Here is a 27,149-nt window from a genome sequence, read left to right as displayed (position 1 = left end):
GGGGGACGTTGGGGTATATATATTTTTTTTCCTTTTTATATATATATATATATATATATATATATATATATTTCAAATTCATATTCAATAATGAAAGCATAAATACAATGATACATACATAATTGAATTAAATAATGAAATACATTGATCCATACTCATCATCCTTACTAATACATACATGAGTCATCCATAGACCACGAGATTCAATAACAAAATACTCCAATCCATATTCATTATTCACCATTCTAGCATCTACATTGATTTAAAAATTAAATTCATCATTCATAATTCTAGATTCTAAATTGATTTAAAATTACAATTCATCATTCATTAATCTATAATCTAATTAGTACTAAGCAAAATAGACTATAATAGACACTGAAATCTAAATACTGGAATAGTAAATTGATATAACTAAAACTCAAAAACAGTGGAGTGATGGGTCTAAAAGTCACTCTAAAGTACAAAGAGGGCTTGGTCTTCATTAAATACAAATTGTATACCCTTGTACATGACAAAATGCAATGGAAACGTTGCAATCCATCGAATCTTGAATTCTTGAAAAACTGTTAAGTCTGCTGGATTTTGAGTGAGATCTAAAATTCTACTTTCTCCATATGAAATCCAATGAGGTCGGAACCACTCTCAAATACTAGGTTTTCCCTGGCATAAATCATTTTTTACAAGCAAATTTAATGGGGGACGCATAGCCCATATTGAGGGGGGACGCCCAGGTGTCCCCCTTTTGGGGAGTCACGTCCCCCACACTGGGGAAACGTCCCCCCTGCGTCTCCCCGCATCTCCCCAAAAGGGAGACATGGGGAAATGTTTCCCCAAACGCCCCCCGTCCCGGGTGCGTGGGATGTGAGGGGTGCGCGCACCAGACCCTGGGGGACAAATCCCCATGGAACACTGATACAATGACTTCAATACCTTTTATACGCAAGCAGTTTCAAGAATAAAAGGAGGGTCAAGTGGCTCACCCGTAATAAATTGTGATGGTAAAGAAGTTGGACTAAATATAGTTGATGGACGAAATGATGGCCACACAAGTGAAATTTGTGTCACACTCTTTCTTCCACTGGATAGAGTGGCAAGGGCATTGACAATTATACAGAACTGCGAGGATAGTAGGGCAATCCATATTCCTCGAGGAACGCTTCCGATGACCCTTCAATAACGAAATACTCCAATCCATATTCATTATTCACCATTCTAGAATCTACATTGATTTAAAAATTAAATTCATCATTCATAATTCTAGATTCTAAATTGATTTAAAATTACAATTCATCATTCATCAATCTATAATCTAATTAGTACTAAGCAAAATAGACTATAATAGACACTGAAATCTAAATACTGGAATAGTAAATTGATATAACTAAAACTCAAAAATAGTGGAGTGATGGGTCTAAAAGTCACTCTAAAGTACAAAGAGGGCTTGGTCTTCATTAAATACAAATTTTATACCCTTGTACATGACAAAATGCAATGGAAACGTTGCAATCCATCGAATCTTGAATTCTTGAAAAACTGTTAAGTCTGCTGGATTTTGAGTGAGATCTAAAATTCTACTTTCTCCATATGAAATCCAATGAGGTCGGAACCACTCTCAAATACTAGGTTTTCCCTGGCATAAATCATTTTTTACAAGCAAATTTAATGGGGGACGCATAGCCCATACTGAGGGGGGACGCCCAGGTGTCCCCCTTTTGGGGAGTCACGTCCCCCACACTGGGGAAACGTCCCCCCCTGCGTCTCCCCGCATCTCCCCAAAAGGGAGACATGGGGAAATGTTTTCCCAAACGCCCCCCGTCCCGGGTGCGTGGGATGTGAGGGGTGCGCACACCAGACCCTGGGGGACAAATCCCCATGGAACACTGATACAATGACTTCAATACCTTTTATACGCAAGCGGTTTCAAGAATAAAAGGAGGGTCAAGTGGCTCACCCGTAATAAATTGTGATGGTAAAGAAGTTGGACTAAATATAGTTGATGGACGAAATGATGGCCACACAAGTGAAATTTGTGTCACACTCTTTCTTCCACTGGATAGAGTGGCAAGGGCATTGACAATTATACAGAACTGCGAGGATAGTAGGGCAATCCATATTCCTCGAGGAACGCTTCCGATGACCCTTGTTCACATAGGACCACAACCAATTTCGCTTGATCTGATAGAAGAAATGGAAGCGAGTTACATGAGTTCGAAGAGGGATCGAGATGAGTTGGGAAGATTGGTGAGAGCAAGAACAATAAGAGGTGAGCAACTGCGATTGACAGAGTGTGAGAGGGAAACTCGAAGATGACTGGGACTGAGAATGTCTGCCATAGTCGACTACCTTCGGTTTATCATTGAAAGTTTCATCAGGTTCGTTGTCAAGATGTGGAGATTTAGTGGAATTAATTTTATGAGTGAATGTACAACAAAGGCAATGACCATACAAACGTGCACGATGAACCTTGGGGAAACAAAAAATATATATATATAAATACATCAAAACCAAATAACTTTTATAATTGACATAACTTTACAGATCTATTATTAAGTAACTTTATTAAAATTATAAAGTTATTTATAATAAAAAAATTATAAACTGATTAATATATATAAATTAATACATAATAATTAATTAAATTATATATTAAAAAAAAGGAAGGAATAAACCCAAAATTCCAAGGGAGCATCACTGACGAATTATACATGTCCCGATGATTGACAAATTATAAATGTTGAGATGACAAACACAAGGTGAAGGAAATTGTGAGTATTAAAGCTTTGAGGACAAAGCTTTTTGAAGAAAAGGGCAATGTTATGAATAAAAATTATATAAAATAAAATGAATATAAATAAATGTAAATAATAAATAATCAAAATAATGATTATTTTAAATAGTCATTAGTTAAGTGAAAAGACATGTCTAAAAGAAATGCCCAATCATGAAAGAACACATGCCCAGGCATATAAGCAAGGCCTCTTTGTAAAATTCAACATCCTTGTACATTTCATATATTAATAAAATTATATTTACAAATACAATTGTGTATTTTACATTTAAAGTCATCAAGCTATAGTTTTGTCGTTTCACACCATTATCCACAAGCCATATATCATTATCATCTGCAATAGAACCTGTTAAAGCTTAAAGTAAAAGAAATTTGTCACCTTTGGATTTCTTTGGATGTTCATCAATGTTTGTTGTTGAAGCAAGTTGTTTTCCTTTCCTCTTTCTATCATTTTATCCTTCAGGACATTGGCTCATATAGTGACCAAATTTGTGACAACGATAGCATTGAATCTTTGACATATCCTTCTTTCCATATGGAGGAGGTCTCCATTTTAGTTTTCTATTTTGGAAACCAACTTCTTCTTTCCTCCAATCTTCTTCTTGAAACGTGTTGCAAATGCTTGAGAGTCTTCTTCCTTTCTATCTCTTGATATAAGCCTTAGTTCTTCTTGAGCACAAGAAGTCCATAGTTCTTCAAAAGAGGAAACTTCCTTCCTACTACTTAGAGCAGCGACAAATGCATCCCATGATCTAGGTAGTCCATTAAGTGTTGTAGTCACAAGTTCCTCCTCAGAGATGACATCATCAATTGATTGAAGTTGGTCTCTTAGTTGATAAATTCTTACAATATATGAGGCCACAGTGTCATCTTTTGTCACCCTCACATTACGAAGCTCATTCTTCAAACTCATGACTTAACCAATGTTGTTGATTGTAAATAGATTAGTTAGGGCATCACACATTGCCTTTGAAGTTTCAAGCTTTGAAATATAGGGGATCGGGTGATCTCTAATGGAATCCACAATAAAGCTCATGGCAGTGATGTCATTATCCTTCACCTTTTATTTTCCTACATTATATGTTGGTTCTACAACCTTGCCCTTCATGATATCTACAACTTTGTTCTTTGCAAGAATAAGATCAATCCTAGTTTTCCAAGCTCTAGACTTTAAAGCCCCTTCTAACTTGTTCTCTCACTTCATAGAGGAAGCCAAGGATGTAGATCAACAATCAAGAAGGTCTCAACAATTGTGATCTCAATGTAGGCTTCTGCAAAAGTGATCTCAGTGTCCCTTCCTTCTCCAAAGCTCTGAAACCATGTTGATTTTTCTAGTGCAATAGATACAAGCGTAATATTTCTAAAAACTTATAATTACTTCTAATGGTGGTGTTCTTTCAATTTTTCCATTGATATCATTAAGCAATTATACTTCATAAATACAACCATCTAGAAAAGTAGAATAGTAGAGATCACAATACATAAGAGAGCACAAGATTTACCCTGGGAAAACGCACTTGTGGGAAAAACCCAACAACATTTTCAATAGAGAAATTATTCTTTTCAACAAAAGACACACCTAGACCTCTAGTCAATAACTAGGTAAAATTGACCTTCAACAAATCTATGGTCAAACTAGGTCAACACCCTCCATGTCAAGCCTCCAATCTGACCCAGCAACTTGTCCTTTTGTTCTGCCCTAGGCCGAATTTCGACCTCCCAAAAACTACCTAGAAACCCAGAATTTTGGCCCTGCAACTACTACTTCCCAGAAAAATACGCGAACTAAAGAGAGAGAGAGATCCTCCACACGTGTGAGCTAGATAGAGAATGAAAGAGATGAATTCATCCTTATTTTTTGACCTCCTTGTCCTTATTGTCCTTCACTTGGATGCCCAGAAGATTCTTGCTTGAAAGAGATCAAACTATTTTTATATAGTGATATGTTGAGTCGCTTTATATATTAATCTGTTGGGTTGAAGGGTGTCTCCTCTGCCTGGGTCAACTTGACTTGCAAGTAGGCCAACTTGACTAACATTGGAGCCAAAACTTCAATTTTGAAAATTCAATTTTTTCTCTTTTAAAAGTCCATAAGGACATGCCTCAAAAATATATTTTTCTTTTGACTCTAGCATGAAAAACATGCTTTTACAATAATCAATATAAATACATCAAGGGCCAAAATATACATTATGAAGACCAACCATAGTTACAAAATTCAACACTCACAAAGCAAAAACTAGACTAAGATACAACAATGACATGGTTGCCTCTACCACCTTAGCACTCCACCGCCTGCTCTTTAGTGGAATTTCACCACACAAGAGGCTTCCCAGTATATATCACCTAAAAGGACTTCTAAGTCAAAACGTTCAAGGTGATGTAAGTGTATGGCTTAAGCAAGGTACTCCTTAGTTGGATTAAGGCACAAATTTTTATGTCAAGGAGCGACGTACCATAAAATAAGCCTTGAAAGAGCACTTGAGACCTAAGGTTTCAAGATATAGTTCAATAAGAGTGTATCTATGCATACAAGCACAAGGCAAAGGTTTACTTGAAGGTGTGATCAACAATAGGTAAACGCAAACATTCAACAAGCCCTAACTTGAAGCTTTGTGTAGAACTAGGGTTTATTAAGGCACTAAATTGCCTAGGGTTGATGACATCAACCCTAATGAAGAAATTTCCAATTTCCACCATGAACAAAGCTAGATTTTGAGTTTGTGAGGCCAAACAAGGTGAAAAGATGTCAAATCAGGTCCAACACTTTAATAGTTCAAGCCTAGTTGAATTCGGCCCTGACCCTAGCCCTAGCGGCTTACCTTGAAGGGCCGAACAAGTAAAGAAAGACAAAAAAAGTAAGGGTTTTAAGAATTTGGATCATCAATGGGATCTCAGTGCCTTTCCCTACATGGGTGATGGAGTCTTAGAGATTTATACCATAAAGATATCAAATTCATGCATGGAGTAATGGGGAAAACCCTAGTTTTCACTTTCTAACCCTAGTTATGTTTTTATGAGGGGAAAAATTAACTAGAAGAATGCCCACTAGAAGGTCTTCTAAGGAGTTCAAGGAAAATAGATTAAACATGCAACAATTTACCAAGACTTTCCAATAAAAATTTGCATTTAGACAAGGAACAAATAGAAAACCCTAGCAATATTTTATTACATGTAAAACCATAAAAGGTATTTAGTAAATACTCATAAGTTTTCCATGAACATGCCTTCTTTCAATCCCAAAAAGATGTCTCCAATACACAAACTAGTCTCCAATAGCAAAAATCCACATAAGATCACATCTCCACAAGTAGTGAAGTACAATAGGCTAAGTCGAACTCTTTTAGAGATGTCGAAATTCAGAAGAATGATGATGAAAAACGAAATGGAGCAATCTGCATTTTATAGGAGCTCTATCACTTCCAATAATTCACTAACACCCCCTAAAACAAGTTTAATTTTGAGTAGACGGAATGTAAAATGGGTTACAAGCCAACCCAATAGCTCAACAAATAAAATATGCCAATAAACGCCCACACATGTGACTCATCAACCCTCAACAAGCATGATGTCGTTCCCTTTTAGGGCTCAAAATGCTCCATAGGAGTGTTGATTTGGGGTAGCATCGGATGTGCTCTAGCCACGAAAATTGGTGAAGAAGCTAAAGCACATGAGATCTCCAATACCCAAAAATGGTTTGGGCAGAATCTAACCAGTTTGGGAGATTTTAAAATAATTAATATTTTTAATGGAGTCCCTAAGTCTAAACTTAGGGAAAATAAAATATGAATGTGAATTAATATAAAGCTGAGTTAGAATGGTCCAAAAGTCTGTTGACCTAGGTTGTCATTGATGTCAATATGGCAATATTCTAGATACTAAAGGATGACATGAAGCCAAGGGGAAGCAGAGCAGATTCATGAAGAGACGGGAGCAAGGCCATCAGGATAGCCAAGCCATAAGCAAAGAGGAGTTACCTAAGGAGGCATATCAAAGCATATTACAGGATATCAGAGCAAGAGAGGCATTCATATATGCAAGGAGGTCTTTGAAAGACACTGCCAAGCCAGAGGAGCCACATTGGACTAAGAGGAGCTGCAGGAGGAACCATAAAGCAAGGAGGCATATCAGAGTCATCAGGAGCCATCAGAGGAGCAATGGATGCGTTTAACAGCAAACAGAGGATGCAGAGAGCCATCAGAGCAAACAGGAGCAGACAGAGTCACCAGAGGAGCAGATGGAGACGAGAGGAGCTAACAGAGCACGAAGCACCACCATCGGAGCCATAGAGGAAGCAGACAGAGCTAGAGGAGCCAAGAGGAGCACACAAGAGGAGCCAAGAGGAGCCAAGTGGAGCACACAGAGTGCTGTAACACTATCCACGGCATAAACATGCATATGGCGGCAAAGACCTGTATATGCATTTAACGCAAACAGAGCTATCGGAGGCGAAAGACTTAGACTCATATGCAAATACACTGACGGAGTGAAAAAGGCAGAGTTTATATTGTATGAGCAGAATACATTATCGAAGGAGAAAACCCATATACATATGCTTTAACACTATCAGCGGGCACATATTACAAAGTTGGAGAAAAGTTGCTGAAACACCAATTTCTCCGTTGCTGAAACACCGATACTTGTAAAAAAGTTGCCGATACACCAGTTTCAGCGTTGCTGAAACACCAATTTCGGCATTGTTGAAACACCTCCGCGACGACATTATATTTCGGCGTTGCTGAAACACCTCCGTGACGACATTATATTTTTAGCACATCGTAAACATGAGGAAGCTGAAGCGAATGGAGGAGGGAAGCCAGAAGGTCGAGCGAGTGTTGAGGAAGCCGAAGCTCAAGCGAGCGAGGAGGAAGCCAAAGAGCCATTGAGTAAGTGGAAACGAATAGACAAAGGCATGAGAATGTATAAAACAGTAAAAACAGAGAACTGTTGTTGCTGTTGTTGTAGCCGTTGGTGTTGTGAAGAACCAGAATGTATGGTAGCAGAAGCAGCAGAGGTGGTTAAGCATTGTATGAAGTTGCTGGTGAGCGTTGGTGAAGGCTGCTGCAGCTGCTGAAAGTTGTTGAAATACGCTGGAGGAAATAGAGGTCGTGTGAGGGTCCAACAGAACAGAAAGAGGGTGCAGCAGAACAGAAAGAGGGATGAACGACCAACAGAATAGTAGGCAGTCGAAGAAACAGCCAGCAGAGAAACAGTCATGCTGAAGCATTCACTGTGACAATGAGAACATAAGCTTGAACAGAAAGTTGTTCTTTATACAGAGTTTAGTGCAGCTAATAGTAGACTGACTAAAGCTGTGTGAATACATTATCAGAGAGGACAAAGACTGTTGGAGATTCTGTATGGACAGTATGGAGAGTTGTAAAGACTTCTCCATAAGAAGATTGGTTGTCATTGATGCTATAGCATGGAGACTACAGTGAAGCTGTAAACAGACAGAACTTAGTAGAGAAGAGTTCTGAGAGCAGAATATTATTACCAAAAGTGTCTTGACAAGATTGGATTGGAGTCCTTGGGGCTGGTGCCTCAGAAGTGAGAAGGATTGGAGTTCTTGGGCTGGTGCCTTAGAAGTAAGTTGGGTTGGAGTCCTTGGGGTTGATGCCTCAGAAGTAGGAAGGATTGAAGTCCTTGGGAGTTTGTGCTCCTAAGTCCAAGATTGGTGTCTTGGTGAAATTGAGTTGATGCTCTGGAGGTTGGAGCCTCACCAAAGTCCAAGTTGGAGCTTGGAAACTGATTGTAACCACCTATATATTGTATCTATTTTACTGCACAATTTATATTAATAAAAGCATTTATTCTTGTTGTTCATCTTGTGTTCTGAATATATATGTTTTAACTGGTAAAACAATAGTGGGAAAAAGAAATATTGATTCACCACCCCCTCAGTATTTCCAACAAAGTCATGGATCAAGCTAGATCTAATCTTAGTCATTGATTAGGGACTTAATGTCGGCCGTTGAATTGTCAACGAGAAAAGTAGAAGAGGAGGCTTAAGGGTCACTTGGAGAACACACTGAGTTGATCAAGATTTCGATTTTCTAGGGCAGGGTTTGCTGAGGAAGTCGAAAGAGTGATCAGAGTTGCAGCTGAGGGGTAGTGAATATAGAAGCAGAGAGGCAGAGATAGTACCAGGAGGATCAGCGCAGAAGCCGGGAGAGAGGGACGCAGAACCAGCTAAAGGTTCACGCAGATCCAGCCAGGGCTCTCGCAAAGGCAGCCAAGAGCAGTGCAGTGCCTCAGAGAGCCAGTGTGGGTGACGTAGAGGCTCTAAGGGCTGACGCAGTGCCTCCAGAGGCTGACGCAGGGCGAGCTATGGTGATGCTGGGCTAGAAAGGGTTGGCGCAGTCCCTAGAGGCTGACGCTGGGGTTTTCGTGGGGTAGATTGGAGCTGGGAGCTGTCGGAGTGTTTATCTGGGGTTTTAGCCGGAACATCTATCTTCGACTAAGAGGTACTACTGTCAAGATTATTCTCTGTTGGGTGAGCCAATTTTGGCACCCAGATTGTATTCTGAAACTGCTTAATAAATAAAACCCTCAGATAGCTGCACCGATTTTCCCGCATTGGGTTTTTCCAGGGACATTGGTCCAAAAACAACGGTGTCACTTGTGTGATTGTTTTGTTTCCTTCAGTTGATGATTTGTAATGTGTTCAGCATGTACTTGTATTTATTTTCAGTATTTACATGGTAAATAACTTGTTAATTAATCAGAACAAGTAGGCAGAAATAAATCAGAAAAGTACTTGAAGGGTTTCTAACAATTAGACTTAGAAATTCCAACAAGGAGCAACACAAGGGTTGAATGAAACTCCAAGCATCATGATCAACCTCAACTTGAGGATGGATCCTCAAATCTAGCCTCAGTTTCTACAAGTATCCAAATGCCAGCTCTGGGTGCCTTTCATCATCTTGATGGGTGCCATCTAGACAATGTGGTGTACTCCCTCTCCAACATTGGGGCTCTATCCAATACAACAAGCCCTCCTCAATCATCCTAGGGGATAATCATCATCATTTAGGCTCTGTATCAAGGCATGCCCATCAAGTAGTGTCAAGGCCAGCCTGGAGGCATGATGGGTCCACTAGTACACCATCAAGAATCCTCAATGCTAAGCAAGACAAGATCAACATTCTAGCATCTAAGTGTGCTCTGGGGTGTCCATCATCTGCCAAGATCATCTAAGTTATCATTGCTTTGTTGTATAAGGCAATGCCGCATCTGCGAGGTCATCATACTCGCTAGAAATGTAGTATAGCATGGGCATCATGTGGAGTAAGAGTGGAATGGTTGCTCTATGCAAAATCACATGGAACAACCATCTCAAACTCAAGTGAAAACAACCATTCATTAGAGACAATAACCATAGATGCATCTAAGTGGACCATACTTAATTGTTAAGGGCATAATAATACTTCAAATCGGGATCACCTTCAAATATCTAACTAGACAAAGTCTCATAAAATTGTTCCCTACCTTTTGATGGGTGGCTAGGTAATCAACCCTATTAGGTGTTTCCAACCCCTAAGGGGAGGTGGAATTTCCACAGTCAACCCTCCAATCCACAAGTGATAGTGAGAATAGGTGGCAACAAAGGGTAATGAATTCATGACCAAGTGCCATGGTCAAGGGACCAGCGAATGAGAGTCCACATCTTGAGTGTATAGATGTAATGGAGGGAGTAAGCGTGCAGGCAAGAGTTACCCCTTTTCTTTGCCTTATTTTTTCACCTCTTTGGGTGCATCTTATACCTTGTTTTGATAATTCTTTTAATGGTGCATAGCTCAAGGATCAAAGCTTGCTCTTTATGATATAGAATTTATTTTCCCCCTTAAGATAAGCTAGTGTCTCTCTCATCAGGGTTGGGGCATGCAAGGGTTCCTTATGATGAGATGGAGCATCAAGTGCCCAAGAACCGGGTGATGGCTAATGAGGGGGGTTGAACACATGCTAAGCTTTTTCCCACGCACTAATTTTTGTTCCAGCCGTCCTTTGAATTTTAAATTTTCTTTTTCTTTTATCCCAGTTGTCTTTTGCATTTTAATTTCTCTTTTTCTTTTGTTGTGGTCATCTTATGCTTTTTCATTATTTTAGCTGCATCAACCTCCACTACTCGAGGATGTGGATGTGCTTTGTATTAGGCTGCTAGATTTTGTGGTAACAAGCAGCATTTCACTATATATGCCATAAAAAATGATGAAGTATCCATAAATGAAACTAATGAACCTCCTCTAGTTAAGGCACTCCACCATAAATCATATCCAAGCCTCAAAACAAGACATAGCACAATTGTTAAAATTGGCAACTAGGGCCAAACTTCATGTGGGTCATCTTATTCATGGCTGATAATATTTTTATTAGATTCCTCTCGTCGAGAGATGTAAGATTGATATAAAGATTATCCGATTCCGATAAGTATTCATGGAGATATGAATTTATTTTGATTATGGAATTATTATCAAGCCGACCTACAACTCATGTAGGCTCAGAAGCCCAACAATCGCATTTATTCAAACACCAACATTGTGTATAAATACAGGAGGACTTTTGCTCATTTGGACTCACTCATCTCATCACATCTTTCTCTCTCTACTGTGCAGAAAAGAGTCTCTTCTCTACTACGCATAAAAGGGTCTCTCCCTCACATGTGAAGCCGAAAGCTGCTAAAACTAACGCTGCAACTGCAGAAGTAAAGATTGACCTATGTGGACTAGAAGATCTCCTCATCTGAACTACGTTGTAGGTTCATCTGAACCTCCCCTGAAAGTCGCAACTTTTGGTGGTGGAATTAACTCAATCCGACGGACGGTTCGCAAAATATCGACTGCCCTAGTTTGAAGCCGCAAGCTGCTGAAACTGAAGCTGCAACTGCAAAAGTAAAGATTGACCTGCGTGGACTAGAATATCTCCTCATCTGAACTGCGTTGTAGGTTCATCTGAACCTCCTCTGAAAGCTGCAACTTTTGGTGGTGGAATCAAGTCAATCCGACAGACGGTTTGCAAGATATCGACTGCCCTAGTTTGAAGCCAGAAGCTGTCAAAACTGAAGCTACAACTGCAAAAGTAAATTTTGACTTGCGTGGACTAGAAGATCTCCTCATCTAAACTGCGTTGTAGGTTCATCTGAACCTCCTCTGGAAGCTGCAACTTTTGGTGGTGGAATCACGCCGATCCGACGGTCTGTTTGTGAGATATCGTTTGCCCTAGTTTGATGATGAAGCCGCTAATGTTGATGTTGCTGATCTAGGGTTTGCTACTGCTGATATAAATCAGATTTATTGTACTATTTCTCTCTACTAAATTATTGAAGATAAAAGAAGATTTGATCAAAGGGTTTCCCCACACATTGTGGGGTTTGTCCCTGGCTAGCTGCCACATCTTGTGTCTCTTGTCTTGGCTCGTTTTCTGTCGATCGTTTAATGTTCTATCTGCACTTTACTTTATGAACATGTGATCGCTAATTTGTGGAATATAATTAGAAAAAAAAAAGTAAACTGTTATAAGCATAGAACATACCATATCTTAACAACAATCTCCAAGATGAAAGCTCTAAGGTCAACCCTAAGGGTGAACAAGTGAAAATCCCACACTAAAATGCACCCTCATCCACAAAGTGGCCAACAAATATAACTGCCACAAGGGAGATGTCCTAGGAGTGTGTACACAAGTGTTATGACCCTCACCAAGCCAAGTGCTCCATCAAATCAACCAGTATGGCTCAAATATATTTGAAGAATATGGCTAAATAATGATGATCCCAATGTATATGCATCCAAATAGCAAAGCAATGGCTCCAAAAACAATATACCCTAAATGCAGCATCCTTGGGCAAGGTCTTCAACCTAGTACAAGGCCTGATACAGTATGAGGGGAAACAGAGTTTACAAACATACTCTAACGATTCAAGATTGAATCTCAAAACTATTTCCCAAACCTCTCAGGCATGAAAGAAAGTGTACAAGGCTAATAAAGAATGCAAACAGACGAGAGTAATGATACTATATATCGAGCCTGTGATTATAATTGACAACTCAGAAAATCATAGAAATAAGGAAAAAAAAAAATAACCTTTGGATCAGTTTTCATAGCAAAGGGGATCCCTGTTATCACTACAGCTCTCCCAGCACGATCAGCAAAGTCTAGACCCTCGCTCACCTAATATAAACAGAGACAGCTTATGTTAATGTCCATAGATGGCCAAAAAGAAAATAAATAAAACTGTATGTCAGATACAGACCAAGAAATAAATTGAGCATCTCCATAAAATAATAAATTAATAGAAACAAGAAAAATGAAAAGATCCATTTCAACATTTATCATCTCAAAAGTTATCCACAACTACAAATTCCCCTTAGTTATTAAGTCTTTCAAGATTCAATATATATATATCATGGTTTGCACACTATAATTTAAATCCTCAAATATTTGAAAAATATATTGGGAGCATCATATTTCTCATATCATATCTCAATTCCTACATCAGTAAAATTACTTGTAAAACTTGAAAATCACGCATGTTTCATTATAATATAATCCTGAATTTTGAATATTTTTAGATGTTGTTAAGAGCAACAAATCTTGGGATATCTAATAAGTTTCACCATCTTGTTTCTTCTAACGTACACTGAAAAAGAATTTACTTCTAACATTTCAAATTTGGGATTCAAATGTTGGTTTTGAAGGGTGCAATCACATATTTGATGATAGAAATAAAGGTGGAGAGAAAAATTGGGCATAGATTTATCAATGTTGATACTGCAGTATATATTATATACATCTCTCTCGTCATATTATATCTAACATATCATAGTTATACCTCTAACCAGTTATGGCAGTTTAACCACCAACCCTCTATCCACAAAATCTAATGTCACATTCATCACATGTCACTAACATATAAAGTAACACAAATATTAATGATTTGCAACACAAAAGGTATTGCAGTTTTAATATTCCAATTCTTATTGTAACACAAAAATAATATTTCATAGATTTTTCTTGAAACGCTGCTTGTTGCCACAAAATCTAGCAGGCCTTGGAGAGGGAGACCCTAGAAGGTATAAACTACACTTGTAAGCAACAATAGGGTAGTTGCCCACTGTCACCATAGCCAAAACCCACTGCTCTTTAAGGACTTTCACCGATGGGAGAAGTCTTGGTAGGAAAGAGATCACTTGTAATAGGTATTCTAGGGTTGAAGTATAAAATGATCTCACTAGGAGGTCTTCAAGAAATACACAATTTTGGTTCAAGGCTTCACGAGGAAGCAATTCGCTTTCTATGAAGAGACCTAGAGATAAGGGTACAAGACCTAGGGTTTGATAGATTTGACTAGTGTTGGAGCAACTCAAGGTCAAGGCGAGGAGAAAAGATTTCTTACAATGTATGTTAGCTAAGTCGAGGCTCATGAAACCTTCAATGAAGTCCTTTAGTTGAGGGAAGAAAAAATAGGATTTCCCTCTTAGGGCAAACACCTAGGGCAAGAGAATTTATCGATGAAATTGGAGTGGATGCCCACCAAATTGATAGGTTTTCTGGCAAACCCTATCCTCTTGATGTTTAGGCTCTCCAATCACCAAAATGTTGCATCCTTGGGAATTTGCACCAAGCCCTACCTTTCCTAGCCTTGAAAGGATTGAAAATAGAGAGAGAAAAGATGGATAAAAGATGAGATTGATCACAAACAAATTGGACTAGTGGCTTGTTCCTTGGGAGAATGAAGTCTAGGATGATTTAGGTTAGCTAAACTTGTTTTCAAGAAGGCAAAAATTTGATGCCCTAGCAAGCAAATTTCAAGCATTTACCTACTCAATGAAAAATGAATTTTTATGGGAGAGCTGCAATGAATTCACCACTAGGACTATTCATCACATGTTATACATGATTAATGTATGCAATATTTGTCTAGATACTAATTCAATTAGTCTTCAACAAATTAGGGCACAATTTTACCATGACCCAAAATCAATAATTCCATACATTAGACATAGAAAAATAGATATTCAACAATAAAGATCACTTACAAGACAACATGCAAGAATACCTTCCATTATCCAAAGAATAGTTGCAGGAAATATCCAAGAATATGCTCCAAATGTCAAAATGCATCCAATAGGTCCAAAACATCCACAAGGGAAGTGTGATTTCTCTATAGAGGCCGAATTTCAAAGTGTGATGATGATGAGAGATCACAAATGAATGATCTCTAATATATATGTGTGCTACTAACTCCTATTTTAGCCTACAAGCCCCTCAAATCATAAAATAATGGGCAAACTACAAGCAAGGTCACAATCTGACCTTGTAGCTAATGTGAAACATAATAAAATCTCCAACAAGAGGGTTGAAATGCTAACATCATGATGTCGTAAGTTCTAGGGCTTGCGTTGAGCTCCTCTAGTGCCACAACATCTGTAGAGGGCTCCTAAAACCAAGGTCTAGGCGATGGCCCCTAGATCTCTTTGCAAATCATCCCGTAGCCCCCAAATGTGGGTTTGGGGCACAAGACTAGATCTCATGGGTCTCCAAGTGGTGAATAAGTTTGATTTTGCTCCAATGTTGAGGGCTCTAAAGATGGTGCTAGCCCTCCCATGTCTCAAGGCATGAGACAAACCTCATCTGGGCCCTGGATCGAATGCCGCACCATGTAATTACTGCTAAGACGGTTGGGGGCATGTTTGTCTAGGTGCATCATCCCATGAATAATAAAGCAAATGCAAGAACGTTGTGGGAGTTGAAGCTTCCCATGGTTATGAATGATGCTCTATAAGTGTTTGAAGACCCATGGATATCAACGCATCACTTGTGGGTGTTCATATGTCCCTCTAAAGGACCTAGACTCCAATTAAGTTGCCCAAAACAATAGATGGAACCACCTACCAATTACACACAATATCCAGTGCTGCAACTTTCACCATCATGTACATTAATCATTATTGCATCTAAGTGAACCAAGATTGAAAGAAATGAGCACAATAACACTTTATATGTGGCTTCTCTTCCAAAATTGGGGCCTTAGTCATGTAATGGTGTTACCTCCCTAGGTAGGAGTGGCTAATAGATGACCCTATTAGGTGTTCCCAACCCCTAAAGGGAAGTGACATGTCCTTGCTCCACCCTTCAATCGATAGGTGCCATGTGAATAATGATGGAATGAAGGGGAAAGAACTCCATGGCCAACTGCCATGGTCAAAGGGACCGACTATGATGGAAAACCTCATCCTGGGTGTATGGATGTGAGGAGAGAGCAATCTTGGATGCATGAGTTACCTAAACCTTTGTTTTTCCACCCCTCTATATTGCCATTTACTTTTTCTTGATTTTTCCTTGTATTACTGCTCATAGCTAAAGGAATGAGAGCTTGATTTGTATGATGTATAGCAGATATTGCCCCCTTTAAGAAGGGGCAATTCATCACCCATCAAGGGCTGGGACATGTCGCTACGCAAACTAGCAGGCCTTGTAAAGAGGCAAAATCTATAGGGCACAAAAACACCCTGGGACAGAAGCCCACTATCACCACAACCTAAGTCCCCTTCTCTTCTCAGATACTCACTGATGGGAGGAGTCCCAGTATCCCTCACTTATGACAGATATATCAAGAATAGATTTTCAGTGAGGCAAGGAGGCTCATTCAATGGAAAGGTTCAATGAAAGTGTGATCTTTGGGAGAAGCTAGGAAGACTTTCCAAGGAAAACCCCTTGAAAGGAAGACTACGTGAGACCTAGGTTTGAGATATATGATGACATATGAGTTTTCCTGGCTTGCCAATTGGTTATTATACAACACCAAAGCTTGAGGCTTTGTATCTTCATCATCCTCTTCATACTCAACATCTCCATCTACTTCCTTTCCTTTGGCCCTCTTGGAGCTAGGCTCCTCTCCTTGGTCTATATCCATGGACTCTGATGTGGTTCTCTTCTTTCCCGAGAGGCGGGATGTGCTTGACTCTACAAGATGTAGAATGGGCTTGACCTCCTCCCATGTGGATTTGTTTGCACATTCTTCCACTATGGGGTTGGGGTCATGCTCATGTCCTTTTTCCTTGTCCTTTCTTCTTTCATATATGATATTGTGGGGCTCAAATTTCTACGCACCTACTTGCGTGAAATTGAAACTTTTCAAGATATTCTCCACTATATCCAAGACACTCTTTGTATTGACCACAAATGGCCCCACCTCATGAGGGAGGTTGAATGTCACAACTGCTTTTCTAGAAGTGAAGTGTAAGTTGTCACTATTGAATCTTTGTCTTATATACTCCAGCGTGAAGATGCGTGGAGTCATAAATGTTGGCAACTAGTATGGTCTTTCTTCAAATCCATATATCCTTATGACTGTGTACTCATCAAAGAGGTACTAGTCACCCACCCTAGTGTCGGGACTGAATTGCAATATCTCCCTAAGGAATGTAGGGGCTCTAAGTAGAGGTTCACCATGCAAAAAAGTATATACAATTGAAATGAATGATGACACATGCTCGAAAAAGCCTTGGTTGTTTTTTGGTTTCCTCACCATGGGCAAACCCCTCAAAAACAAGCAATATGGTATTTTGTTCATTAACCATTTTAGGGTTTAGGTTCTCAAGGTAAGAATAATTTCGGTGAATAAGCAGATATACCAAATAGGGTTGATATCGGAAAGACCTCCCTTCCTCAAACTCTCTCAATTGGGCATGGATTTCATCATATAGGTACTGGGAAAAGTCATATTTTATGCAGACCTTGGTGACCGGATGACATAAATTAACTAGGAAACTTAGGAACGACTCATGTACTTGGACATTAGTATTAAGACCAAGGACTTGAGCAATCATGGAAAATGATATTTGGGGCATAAAGTCAAATATTGTGATAGGATAGGGAGGAGGCACAGAAGGGGCAACTACTCCTTATTGACATTTTCGTGGATCATCTGCTACTTGACCTTTGGGGAGAGGCCCTTCCACTAATCTTCTAATATTTCTTTGTCCAGCTTCTACATACCTGCCCTGTTCGAGAATAATAGCATCTCCAATGGCCTCTGGTGTGACCTTGATGACTGCCTTATCTCCTTGAGTAGAAATGATGACTCTCTGATTTGGTAGATATCTATTGACACACCATGTTACCATCTCTGAGAAATGGTATACTTGTGGGACCATTGCCAGGACCATGTTTGATTTGGATAGGTTATTGTGATCCCCTATTGAATTAGAAGTATTGTGTACCAGTTGCATGGCCTTTCTCATGTCATAAGTGGTCAACATCAAATCTCGAACATCAACATCTTGGTCATAGAAATCATGATCTTAGCCTTTTCCGCCATTTGAACATCACAGGAACTTGGTACTAATGGTGTAGCCATTAAAGATGAAGAAATTTTGCTAGGGAAGTTTTAGTTGACTGGGTGAAGTGAGGAAAGTGACAAGAAGTCAAGTTTATGAGTGGGATTTAACTGGCCAATATGAAACTCCCACGTGGCTCAATAGGATTGGCTAATAATATGGAGGGAAAATTAATTTGAACTTGGTGAGTTGTGACTTGCTCAACCAAACGCAATGTCACAAGGTTCGCCGAATTTGATCCTTCAGGTTCAAAATTCAGCAAACCCCAAAAAAAATTCAGATTCATTCAAGTTTGTCGAACCTAAAATCTGAACCCAAAGGTTGAACCTCATCGAATTCGAACCTAATCGAATTTGAACCTCAAGTCGAACCTAAAGCCACATTTGATTAAAAAATTGAGGTTCTCTCTTGTGTATTATAACTACTTGACATTATTGACTTCCTTTTTAAAATTTTGAAATTTGAAGATGTTCTCCATGATTTTGCAATATAGTTGTATTGTAATTTGTATGTTTAAATTCTGATTATGTTTTAATTTTGTGATTTTTTCAAAGATTACAAGTATTTGACATTATATACATTCTTTTAAATTTTGAAGATTGAAAATTATGCCATTTCTTTTTGCATTTGCAAACTACTATGGTGTATGTTTATATTTAACTAATGTCATTGATAATTAGATGTTATTATGATTAAGTTATTCATGTATGTTTACTAATCAGAATTCTTACTCATATGTTTATTGATTGATTTTGATTTTTTATTATTTTATGTCATATATATATATATATATATATAGATATAGATATAGATATCTATATATATATATATATATATATAGATATTGAAAATATGTATAGTCGAACTGAATGCCAAACCTCATATGAACCTCATCGGAAAATTTAAATTTGAATCGATCTTAATCGATGCCAAACTCGAATTCGAACCCGAACCATGTGCCATAGGGCACAGGTGAGTATCGAATTGAGGTGCTTTATGGAATTTTGTGCTTGAATTGGCCAATTTCGGGCCTTCTTAAGATGTATAAGGGTTTAATCTCACAAAACAAGAGCTTAATAAGCATAAAATCAAGCTTTTGCGAGAGGACGAGCGATTTTCGCATAGGTGAGCTAGGGTTACTCCTCAAGCTCAAATCCGTTTGAATTTTGGCTGCATGAGGGTTTATCAAGTTGAATTCACATGGACTAAGAGAATTGTTGAAGATTGTGAATTTGAGCTTGCAGAGGTCGAATTTAAGCTTGTTGAGTTCATGGGCACATGGGGACTCTGCCTCAAAGGCCAGGCAAACAAAATGACAATGAAAATGAGCCTGGCAGCCTTTTATAACAAGTTTCCCTTGACACGTGTGAGGACATAATTGGGCAAATTTTTAGAGTTGACATCATGCTTATGTCATGATGATGTCAACATGACAGGGTCGACCCTACCACATGTCGGTGATTGGGTGTGAAGTGGGACTTGGCCAGGTGATGTGGCGTGGGTGACAAGTTGATGTGGAGGGTCGACGTGTCATGTGGAGTTAACATGGTGAGCCGACATGGCACGTGAGGCTGATGTGGTGAGTCGGCATGGCACCTGTCGCATGCCCCCTCAACTCACAATTGAAAGTTTGGCCAAGCTACAAGGGGCACGGGAGGGTGACGCGTGTCACCCTTTGCTGTGAGATTTCCACGAATGCGGTAGCTGGAAATTTATCTTCTAACTTATGCAATTTATTTGTCTTCAGTAAATTAATTTACGGCAAATAACGATAAATTCACTACTGCAATTCTTCACAAAATTAAATATTGCAATTAAGAAATAATGTGCACACATAAAATTGGACACCAATACTTTTGGACAATAGTCCCTGGAAAAACCCCAATGTGGGGAAAACCAATGCAGCACATGAGGGTTTATATTAATTCTTCAACAATTTAAGAGTACATCAAATGATCAAACTGCTTGCCTAACACTGGCAAAGCTCCGAAAAATTTTACCTCACACCTCCAACTAGCTAATAGATCTTAAAACACTAATTTTCCTTCCGCAAATCCAACTCGACCTCCTCCAGTAATGTTGCACCTATTTCCTGCAACTCGCACTGGATCTTGCAACTTGCGCTGGCAATTGAGAATGCTTCCAAAAATTTGTTCCGACAAATATACTGCCTCCCTCTGCCTACTGAAGCTACTCTCACCTCCTTCGGCAAACCTTCCGGCAACTTGAAATGGAAATACTGCTCCAACAACTTGCATTGGGGTAAACTAGCTATTCGTACACCTATTTTGGCCCTCTCTGCGGAAAATAAATTTGGCCTTCTCAGACTCTGAGAATACTAGAAATCATTGTGAAAATTACCTCCAGAAATCCTTCTTCCAAACATTTATTGAAACCCTGCTGCTAGTGTCTCTCTCTGCTTCAACTGCACCCTTGCTATTCCCTGCAACTTGGTAAGTCGAACTGCTCAAGTGTTGTGTCTTCTCCAAACCCCATCAACTTGCTCCTACAATCTTATGTTGGACTCTCAACGGCCATGATCACATCTCAACCGATGGCTAAGATCATCTTGACTCCATAAATTTACTCTTCTAGAAGTCTCAAGAGCAAAATCGATTTTCATCAATTAATCTGATTTAATTAACCAGTTTTCCTAAGTTGGACTTAGGAAATATTTAATTATTGGTCAATTAATCTAATTAAGGTGTTTCTAAGGTGTTTCTTGCGAAACCTTTTCTGGGATATGGAGAGCTTGCGTTCCTTAGCCTCACAGACACCATAGAAACTAGAACACTTGTTCATTACTACCAAAAACTATCATTTGCAACCCCCATTCGCATTAAAACCCCAGTTTGGCAGTGCAAAGCACTGCAGACCATCTGATTTGCGCTTTGCCTATCGTCCGATTGTCGAGGCCACGCAACTCTGCCCACGCTCATCGATTAGTCGGTATCGCTCTTTGTCATGCCCGTCGGGCTTCCTCCTACCTGTTGCCTGCTCTGGCGCCATGGTTGGTGACCATGCAAGCTCCCTCTTCGGTCTATTGGAGCACTTTTCGCCTTGGGCATTTGGGCTCATCTGGGACCTCCTATGGCTTCAAAACTCTGAGTAATAGTTTTTTTAGGGGTGGTGCATTTTGGCACCAACACCTTCACAAATGCCTTTCCACAAGTCATTAAAAATGAGAGTATGCTTGATCTTTCTTGACCATTCTTTGTAGATGTCTTTTCCAGTCAGTACTACTCCGACAATGGAGATAAGAGAATGCATATTTATAAGAAAAGTCACTGCAAAATATTCTATAATTTACTTCAACCAAGTAATTAAGAAGGACAGAAAATGGATGCCTCTTAGTCTGGAACGTGCAAACAAGATTGTGTTTCTTCCTTGTCTTGACAATGGCTTTCATAAATGATATCTTGTACTGAGAGACACTTCAATTTATGAGAAACATCTAAACTAAAATTGGCATAAACAGCAAATAGTTATAACTTCAATAATGACCCATCCCTTTCATTTTCCCAGTGGGGCACCAAAAAAAGGCATCCAAGAGAAGAACCACCATTACAAAATTTCCCTTATATGTATCATACGCCCATGACCTTCACAAAATCCAATTTGCATGTGCAACACTGAGAACACATAGAAGAACAAGTCTTAGGTGACAATGGTGGGCAACAAGGCATTCACCTATCGAAAGAGGGTGAGTTGAGAATCAAAGTTGGGTGGGATGCACCTCTCCACTTATGGCTTACCTCTGGCGCTGCTGAAATCTTCAGCACCAATTTGCCCCCTCAATACTTGTCACCTTCCCTCCAATCCACTCTCCATGTGATTTTGAAGGATTAGAACAATTAGAAATTGATGCTTCCTTGGCATGAACTTGACAACGTTCTAGCAAAGCTTGCACATTGACATAGCTTACCATATGTGTCTCATATGCAACATATGAAACGTATGTTGTAACATCAATCCACTATAGCACCATTCCATGTGAAAAGGAAAATTTCTTTCATATTCTCAAACTCTAGTGTGCTCACTCTTTTCTTCGACACACTGGTCCAAGAGCAAGGTAGGGATAAGCGTATTTCAAATCTGACATGATTTACGATTCTCTTTTGAGCTCTCTCTACAAGGGAAAATTCCACAATAAAAAACTCCGCAGAGACTCGAACTCACGACTGAGAATGGAAATTTCCCAAATGAACCACTGCCAAACCATGATCTGACGACTTATGAAAGAAAAATCCCTAAAAGAACCCTTGCCGAGACTCAAACCTGTGACTTGCAGATTAAAAATGAGAATACGCAGTGTCAAGAAAGCTTGTCAAGGTCAAGGTAACACCAGCAACAGTGGGACAGACAGCATAATAAGCGACAATGCATGCACGCAAGACACAGAGAATGGAATACACCAATAGTCTGCAACAAATCAGGGAACCTGGGAACCTGGAATGACAGACATGTAGAGACGTTTTCTGCAAAGGGACATAATCAGTAGAGGAGTTACAGTGGGTCAAACAACTAAGCTTTGATACCATGTCAAGCCAGGATGGCAACTCCCAAATTTGGATGCAATTACATTAATGAGAATAGAGTTCCAAGAGTGGCGCTTAGGAGTCATCTACCAAAGTCAGTTCCTATTCTAACTGTTCACATTTCCCTATATTTACATATTTACAGATTATTCACTCAATCCTCGAGGATTAGGTGTCTAACATTAAGTAATAAAGTCACGAATTAGATGATTAGGTGATAGGCAAGCTACATAACATACTCAACGTACATTCACAACTCATGAATATGACCATGCAATAAAGGCTTTGGTTCAATGCAATAATCAATGATGCAAGTATCTTTTCTCTCTCCTTTCTGTAGTAATTTCTACCTTTCACATTTGCATGTATGTATGGCATTGTGAAGCAATGATCAGAATTGAAAATGGAATCATCGAGTACTTGAAGCTCTAAAAGGAGTCAAACCTACTCATTTGGGCCAAATTGGATCAAATATGATCAAACATGTAAAACTTGGTAAGATTGACCATGTCTTCAAAACTTTGACCATGACTCAATAAGCTTCACTAAGTTACTCAATGACCTTGACCAAGTTTGACAATTTTAACAAATTTTGATCAATTTCAAGAGACAATTGCCTATTTTAGGTATTTTTCATTTTTTTATTAGCCAATTTTATGTATTTTTATAGAGTTTTTTTCACAAAGTCTATGTCATACTTTTACTCCTCGAAATTGTCGAGTCATTCTCGAGTCTGAATGATGTCACTATGGTCCAAAATAAAGCTTCAAGCATGACCACATTTTTCAAGCACCCCGGGACATGTACAAAAAAAAAATCTACATGATCAAACTTCAAATATTGGTTGATATCTTGGAGACCAAGACTAGCACGTTATTTTTTAAGGATTTTTCTAGTTTTATTGTGTCCATAAAGTTTTCCTCGCACTGTTATTTATACATGTTTACCTTGAGTTACAAGCCCAACAAATTTAAGAGGTCAGTGTGCTAGTCAGCTAGCAAATATAAGGGAGATTTTTTAACACTCCCCAAAGATATTTTCTAGAAGTCCTCCAACCATGGATACACTTCATACCCATTCTGAGGATTTGCCCCAATGATCCAAGTATCTCAAGTAACAAATATCCATAGTATATCAAGGGGCAATTTCCTGTTCAGGGATAAAAACTAAAATTAAATTTAAAAGGGATACTACAAGATGCAGGACCTAGCTCTGTTGAACTTCAAGCAAAACAAAGCCATTGCAAGTCAATATAATATCTAAAACAAATAACATATATTGGGGTTAGTCTGGGCACATACATTAAATTAAGATCTGTACTAAAATCATTTTTAAAAATATAATAAAGTAACAGAACCCCCTCAATTAGCATATACTCCCATATCAACAAATAACAACGAAATAAGCAAAAAGAACATGCAAATGGGAATCAACCTTGCCACGACAAACAGCAAAGAAGACAGCACCAGAGGAACTGGCATCATTCAATTTTACCATAAAGTCCTGAAAACAAATTTTGAGATGATATCAAATTTAAAAATAACGAAGACACATAATATCAATAGAAAAAAAATAAGTAGAGCAAAATAGCAAAGCTGTGTCCATTAAAAAATATATAAATCAACAAACCTCATTGGCATGATTGAAAAGGGCGGATTGTTTAGGTTCTACAACAGGTTGCTTGTGCTTACAAATCCTATCCCAAATTGTGGTTGACTTTGTTGATGTTCCCTGATTCTGAGATCAACTATGTCATAATCCAATGTATTCATGAACAAACCACATTTTCCAAACATAATTGCCTGATTCATAAGAAAAAAGTAACCTACAAATAGCTCACCATAGTTTGCCAATATTCAACGCATCGATTCAACATGTAGTAAGAGGGGAAGAACACAAGGAGCCCATCAGGGACAATGCGAGCGAAATTCACTGTCACAAAAACAAGATTAAAAAACAAACTTATTTCAAAATAAGTGGACATGTATTTTATGATTATCTATTCCAAAAAACTTACATACTACTCCATTGGGGATAAAATATTGTGACCAAATAAGTTAATTACAATGGAAAATTGTCAATTACCAATTGCGTTGCCAAGCTCTTGCTTGTATTCTACAGTATCACGTGTACGATAACATGAGTTTAATGGACGACCAGATGGCCCAGAAGGAACAACTCCAACCCATATTTGATTGGACTCTATCACATGGGGATTCTCCAAGCGCACATCAAAAGGCCTATTGAAAGAAAAAATTGCCAGCTTAAACTTGTGTATCGAATAACAAGAAGGTTATAAAGCACATTTCTTTGTATCAAATATCTCTAGAAGAAAAACAAATTAAAGGAAAGGGCTTCTTGAAGGGCACAATAGTAATGTACAAATTCAACTCCAAAGCAAATGATTCAAGGGGAGCTAGAGTGCCAGATGTCAAAATGATAGACCGCACACCCAATCGAGCAAATTCTTCCATGGCTATTCCTGGATTGAAGCACCACCAACTCAGTGTCCTTGACCCATTTCCTACACAAAATACAACAAAAGAGAACTGTAAATAGAACTCATACACTACTGTAAACCAATTAAGATGTCCCCCTCCGCTCATTGTAATATACTGTATACAAAATATTGTTCAAAAATACAAAGATGCCAGGCCACTAACTGAAAGAAATTAATAGTGATGCATCCCAATGTAATCTAAGGAACATCACGCCGAACAGAAATTGATATTGTTGACATTTTACTAGACTTAACAATAGAAAATCTTGCATTAAAATAGAGAAAAGTCAACTACGCAATATTATTTTACCTTCATTTGAAAAAAAATTAAAACTAACAATTTCTAGGCCAACACATACAATTCAAATTAAACCCAAAGAAATTACTAGGCATGGGAGGGGAAGTAAAAAGGCATATGGCAATTGTAATTTGTTACAACTGCATCTCCCTATAACCACAAATTCATATAAATGTATATGTCACATTACATGCATAGAAGACAAATGGTTAGCATGAAATACAAACTACCCAAACAGAAACTATAACAGGGAATTGAGGAAACATTCTTTAGTATCAGGTACCTCAAGTGAGAGGATTAAACATGCCCAACAACAAAACTCCAATGCAACAAAAACACACATGGTTAGTGCAAATTAGTGCCAATTACCATTCCATGACACCCACATAGTCCTAACCCACTGATCTATGACTCCACAAACCTGGCGTATATTTATACCATCACTCAAGCTTTATAATAAAATAAGTGAATGGCATTTCATAGTTATTTGGCTTAGCACACCATACTCATATGATACTTTTAACATAGTAATCATTTGTATAGCACAACATAATATTGATATTATATCAACTTTAAACTTGTCATCTATATCATCCGACAAGTTTTAAAGCTAAATAAGTGAAAAGCATTCTGTAGTTGTGCTGCTCAGCACATTGATACTAGTATGGTATCTTTTGCTAGAAATCATTTGTATGGATCAACATGACAATGCTAGGCATGTTGATACTTATATGACATCATTTTTACGTAGGTCACTCATAAGGCTCAGCTACATAGAAAGTCACATGATATAGATTAGATAGAAACCACTCATATGGCTTGATACAGTTATAATCATACAGTTTTGTCCATATTCATTATATATTTCAAGTTAATATCAACTTATGATCACCAATTCTAAGATCAAAACTTTTTAATTTTATTCAGTTGCATAACAAAATAAAAAAAATACACATTAAAGTGGAGAGAACAATAATTGTTAGATATGTTAATGACGTTCCAAGTTCCAACAACTAAGTATCCAGAGCTCAAGGTCAGCTAACTAGTACCCAAATTAAATGTGCCACTCTCTCAAGTTACTCATGCTTATTTAGAACCTTAGGGTGATTATTGTGGTTTAACAACTTAACCACTAACATTAAATTCGAAATGTTCCTGGTCGCTTATCTAACATTAACTTCTACTAACATAAACCTCACACAACATAAAAGATACACAAATATTAAGTTGGATCTCGATGTTTGCTCCTCCAACATTCCACCTCAAACAAGATGCCCAAATGCTCTCAACAATAGATGCTTCCTCATTTAATTATATTTCTAACTTTATGAAAGCTATTTAGAAACTTTTATGTTTCACGATGACATATATATATAATGACCCTATTGGGGGTATATAAAGGGCATGAGCCCACATGTGCATAAGTGAGAACTAGTACATATAAGAGGTCAATAGAGTCATGATGACACACATTAACTTAGGCTTATCATATGGATTCATAACAAGTGCTATCAAAGTAGAAAATTCATGGTTGAGCACCTTGCTCACCAAATTGCATTGATGAAATTCAAAATTCGACGGATTTCAAAAGAAGCCACATAAATTTAGTACATTTCGACTAGTGTATTCGCCAATATAGTCAGTGTTACATAATTGATTTTTAGTGTGTTTTTGTTAAAAT

At 38.4% G+C, this 27,149-nt stretch overlaps 1 protein-coding gene across 3 annotated transcripts in view; it reads right to left on the bottom strand.

The window, feature by feature from the left end:
- LOC149181477 (RAD3-like DNA-binding helicase protein) overlaps nt 1-27,149 on the bottom strand; it is a 371,454-nt gene that overhangs the window by 235,254 nt on the left and 109,051 nt on the right. For 2 of the 3 annotated variants that reach the window (XM_089416629.1, XM_089416630.1), the window contains exons 10-15: nt 25,053-25,194; nt 24,756-24,910; nt 24,511-24,602; nt 24,300-24,407; nt 24,105-24,173; nt 12,875-12,961 (exon numbers count right to left, since the gene is read on the bottom strand). In XM_089416629.1, the coding sequence (XP_089272755.1) occupies nt 12,875-12,961; nt 24,105-24,173; nt 24,300-24,407; nt 24,511-24,602; nt 24,756-24,910; nt 25,053-25,194 (653 nt within the window). The remainder of the gene's footprint in view (nt 1-12,874; nt 12,962-24,104; nt 24,174-24,299; nt 24,408-24,510; nt 24,603-24,755; nt 24,911-25,052; nt 25,195-27,149) is intronic. The other variant, XM_089416631.1, reaches the window with a different exon arrangement.

The sequence above is a fragment of the Pinus tabuliformis genome, chromosome 3_2, assembly GCF_031772625.1.
Source record: "Pinus tabuliformis cultivar Carrire ecotype Pingquan chromosome 3_2, CPIR1, whole genome shotgun sequence".
NCBI classification, from domain to species: domain Eukaryota; kingdom Viridiplantae; phylum Streptophyta; class Pinopsida; order Pinales; family Pinaceae; genus Pinus; species Pinus tabuliformis.
The sequence above is the reverse complement of the archived record's forward strand: the minus strand, read 5'-3'. Positions and strand labels throughout refer to the sequence as shown.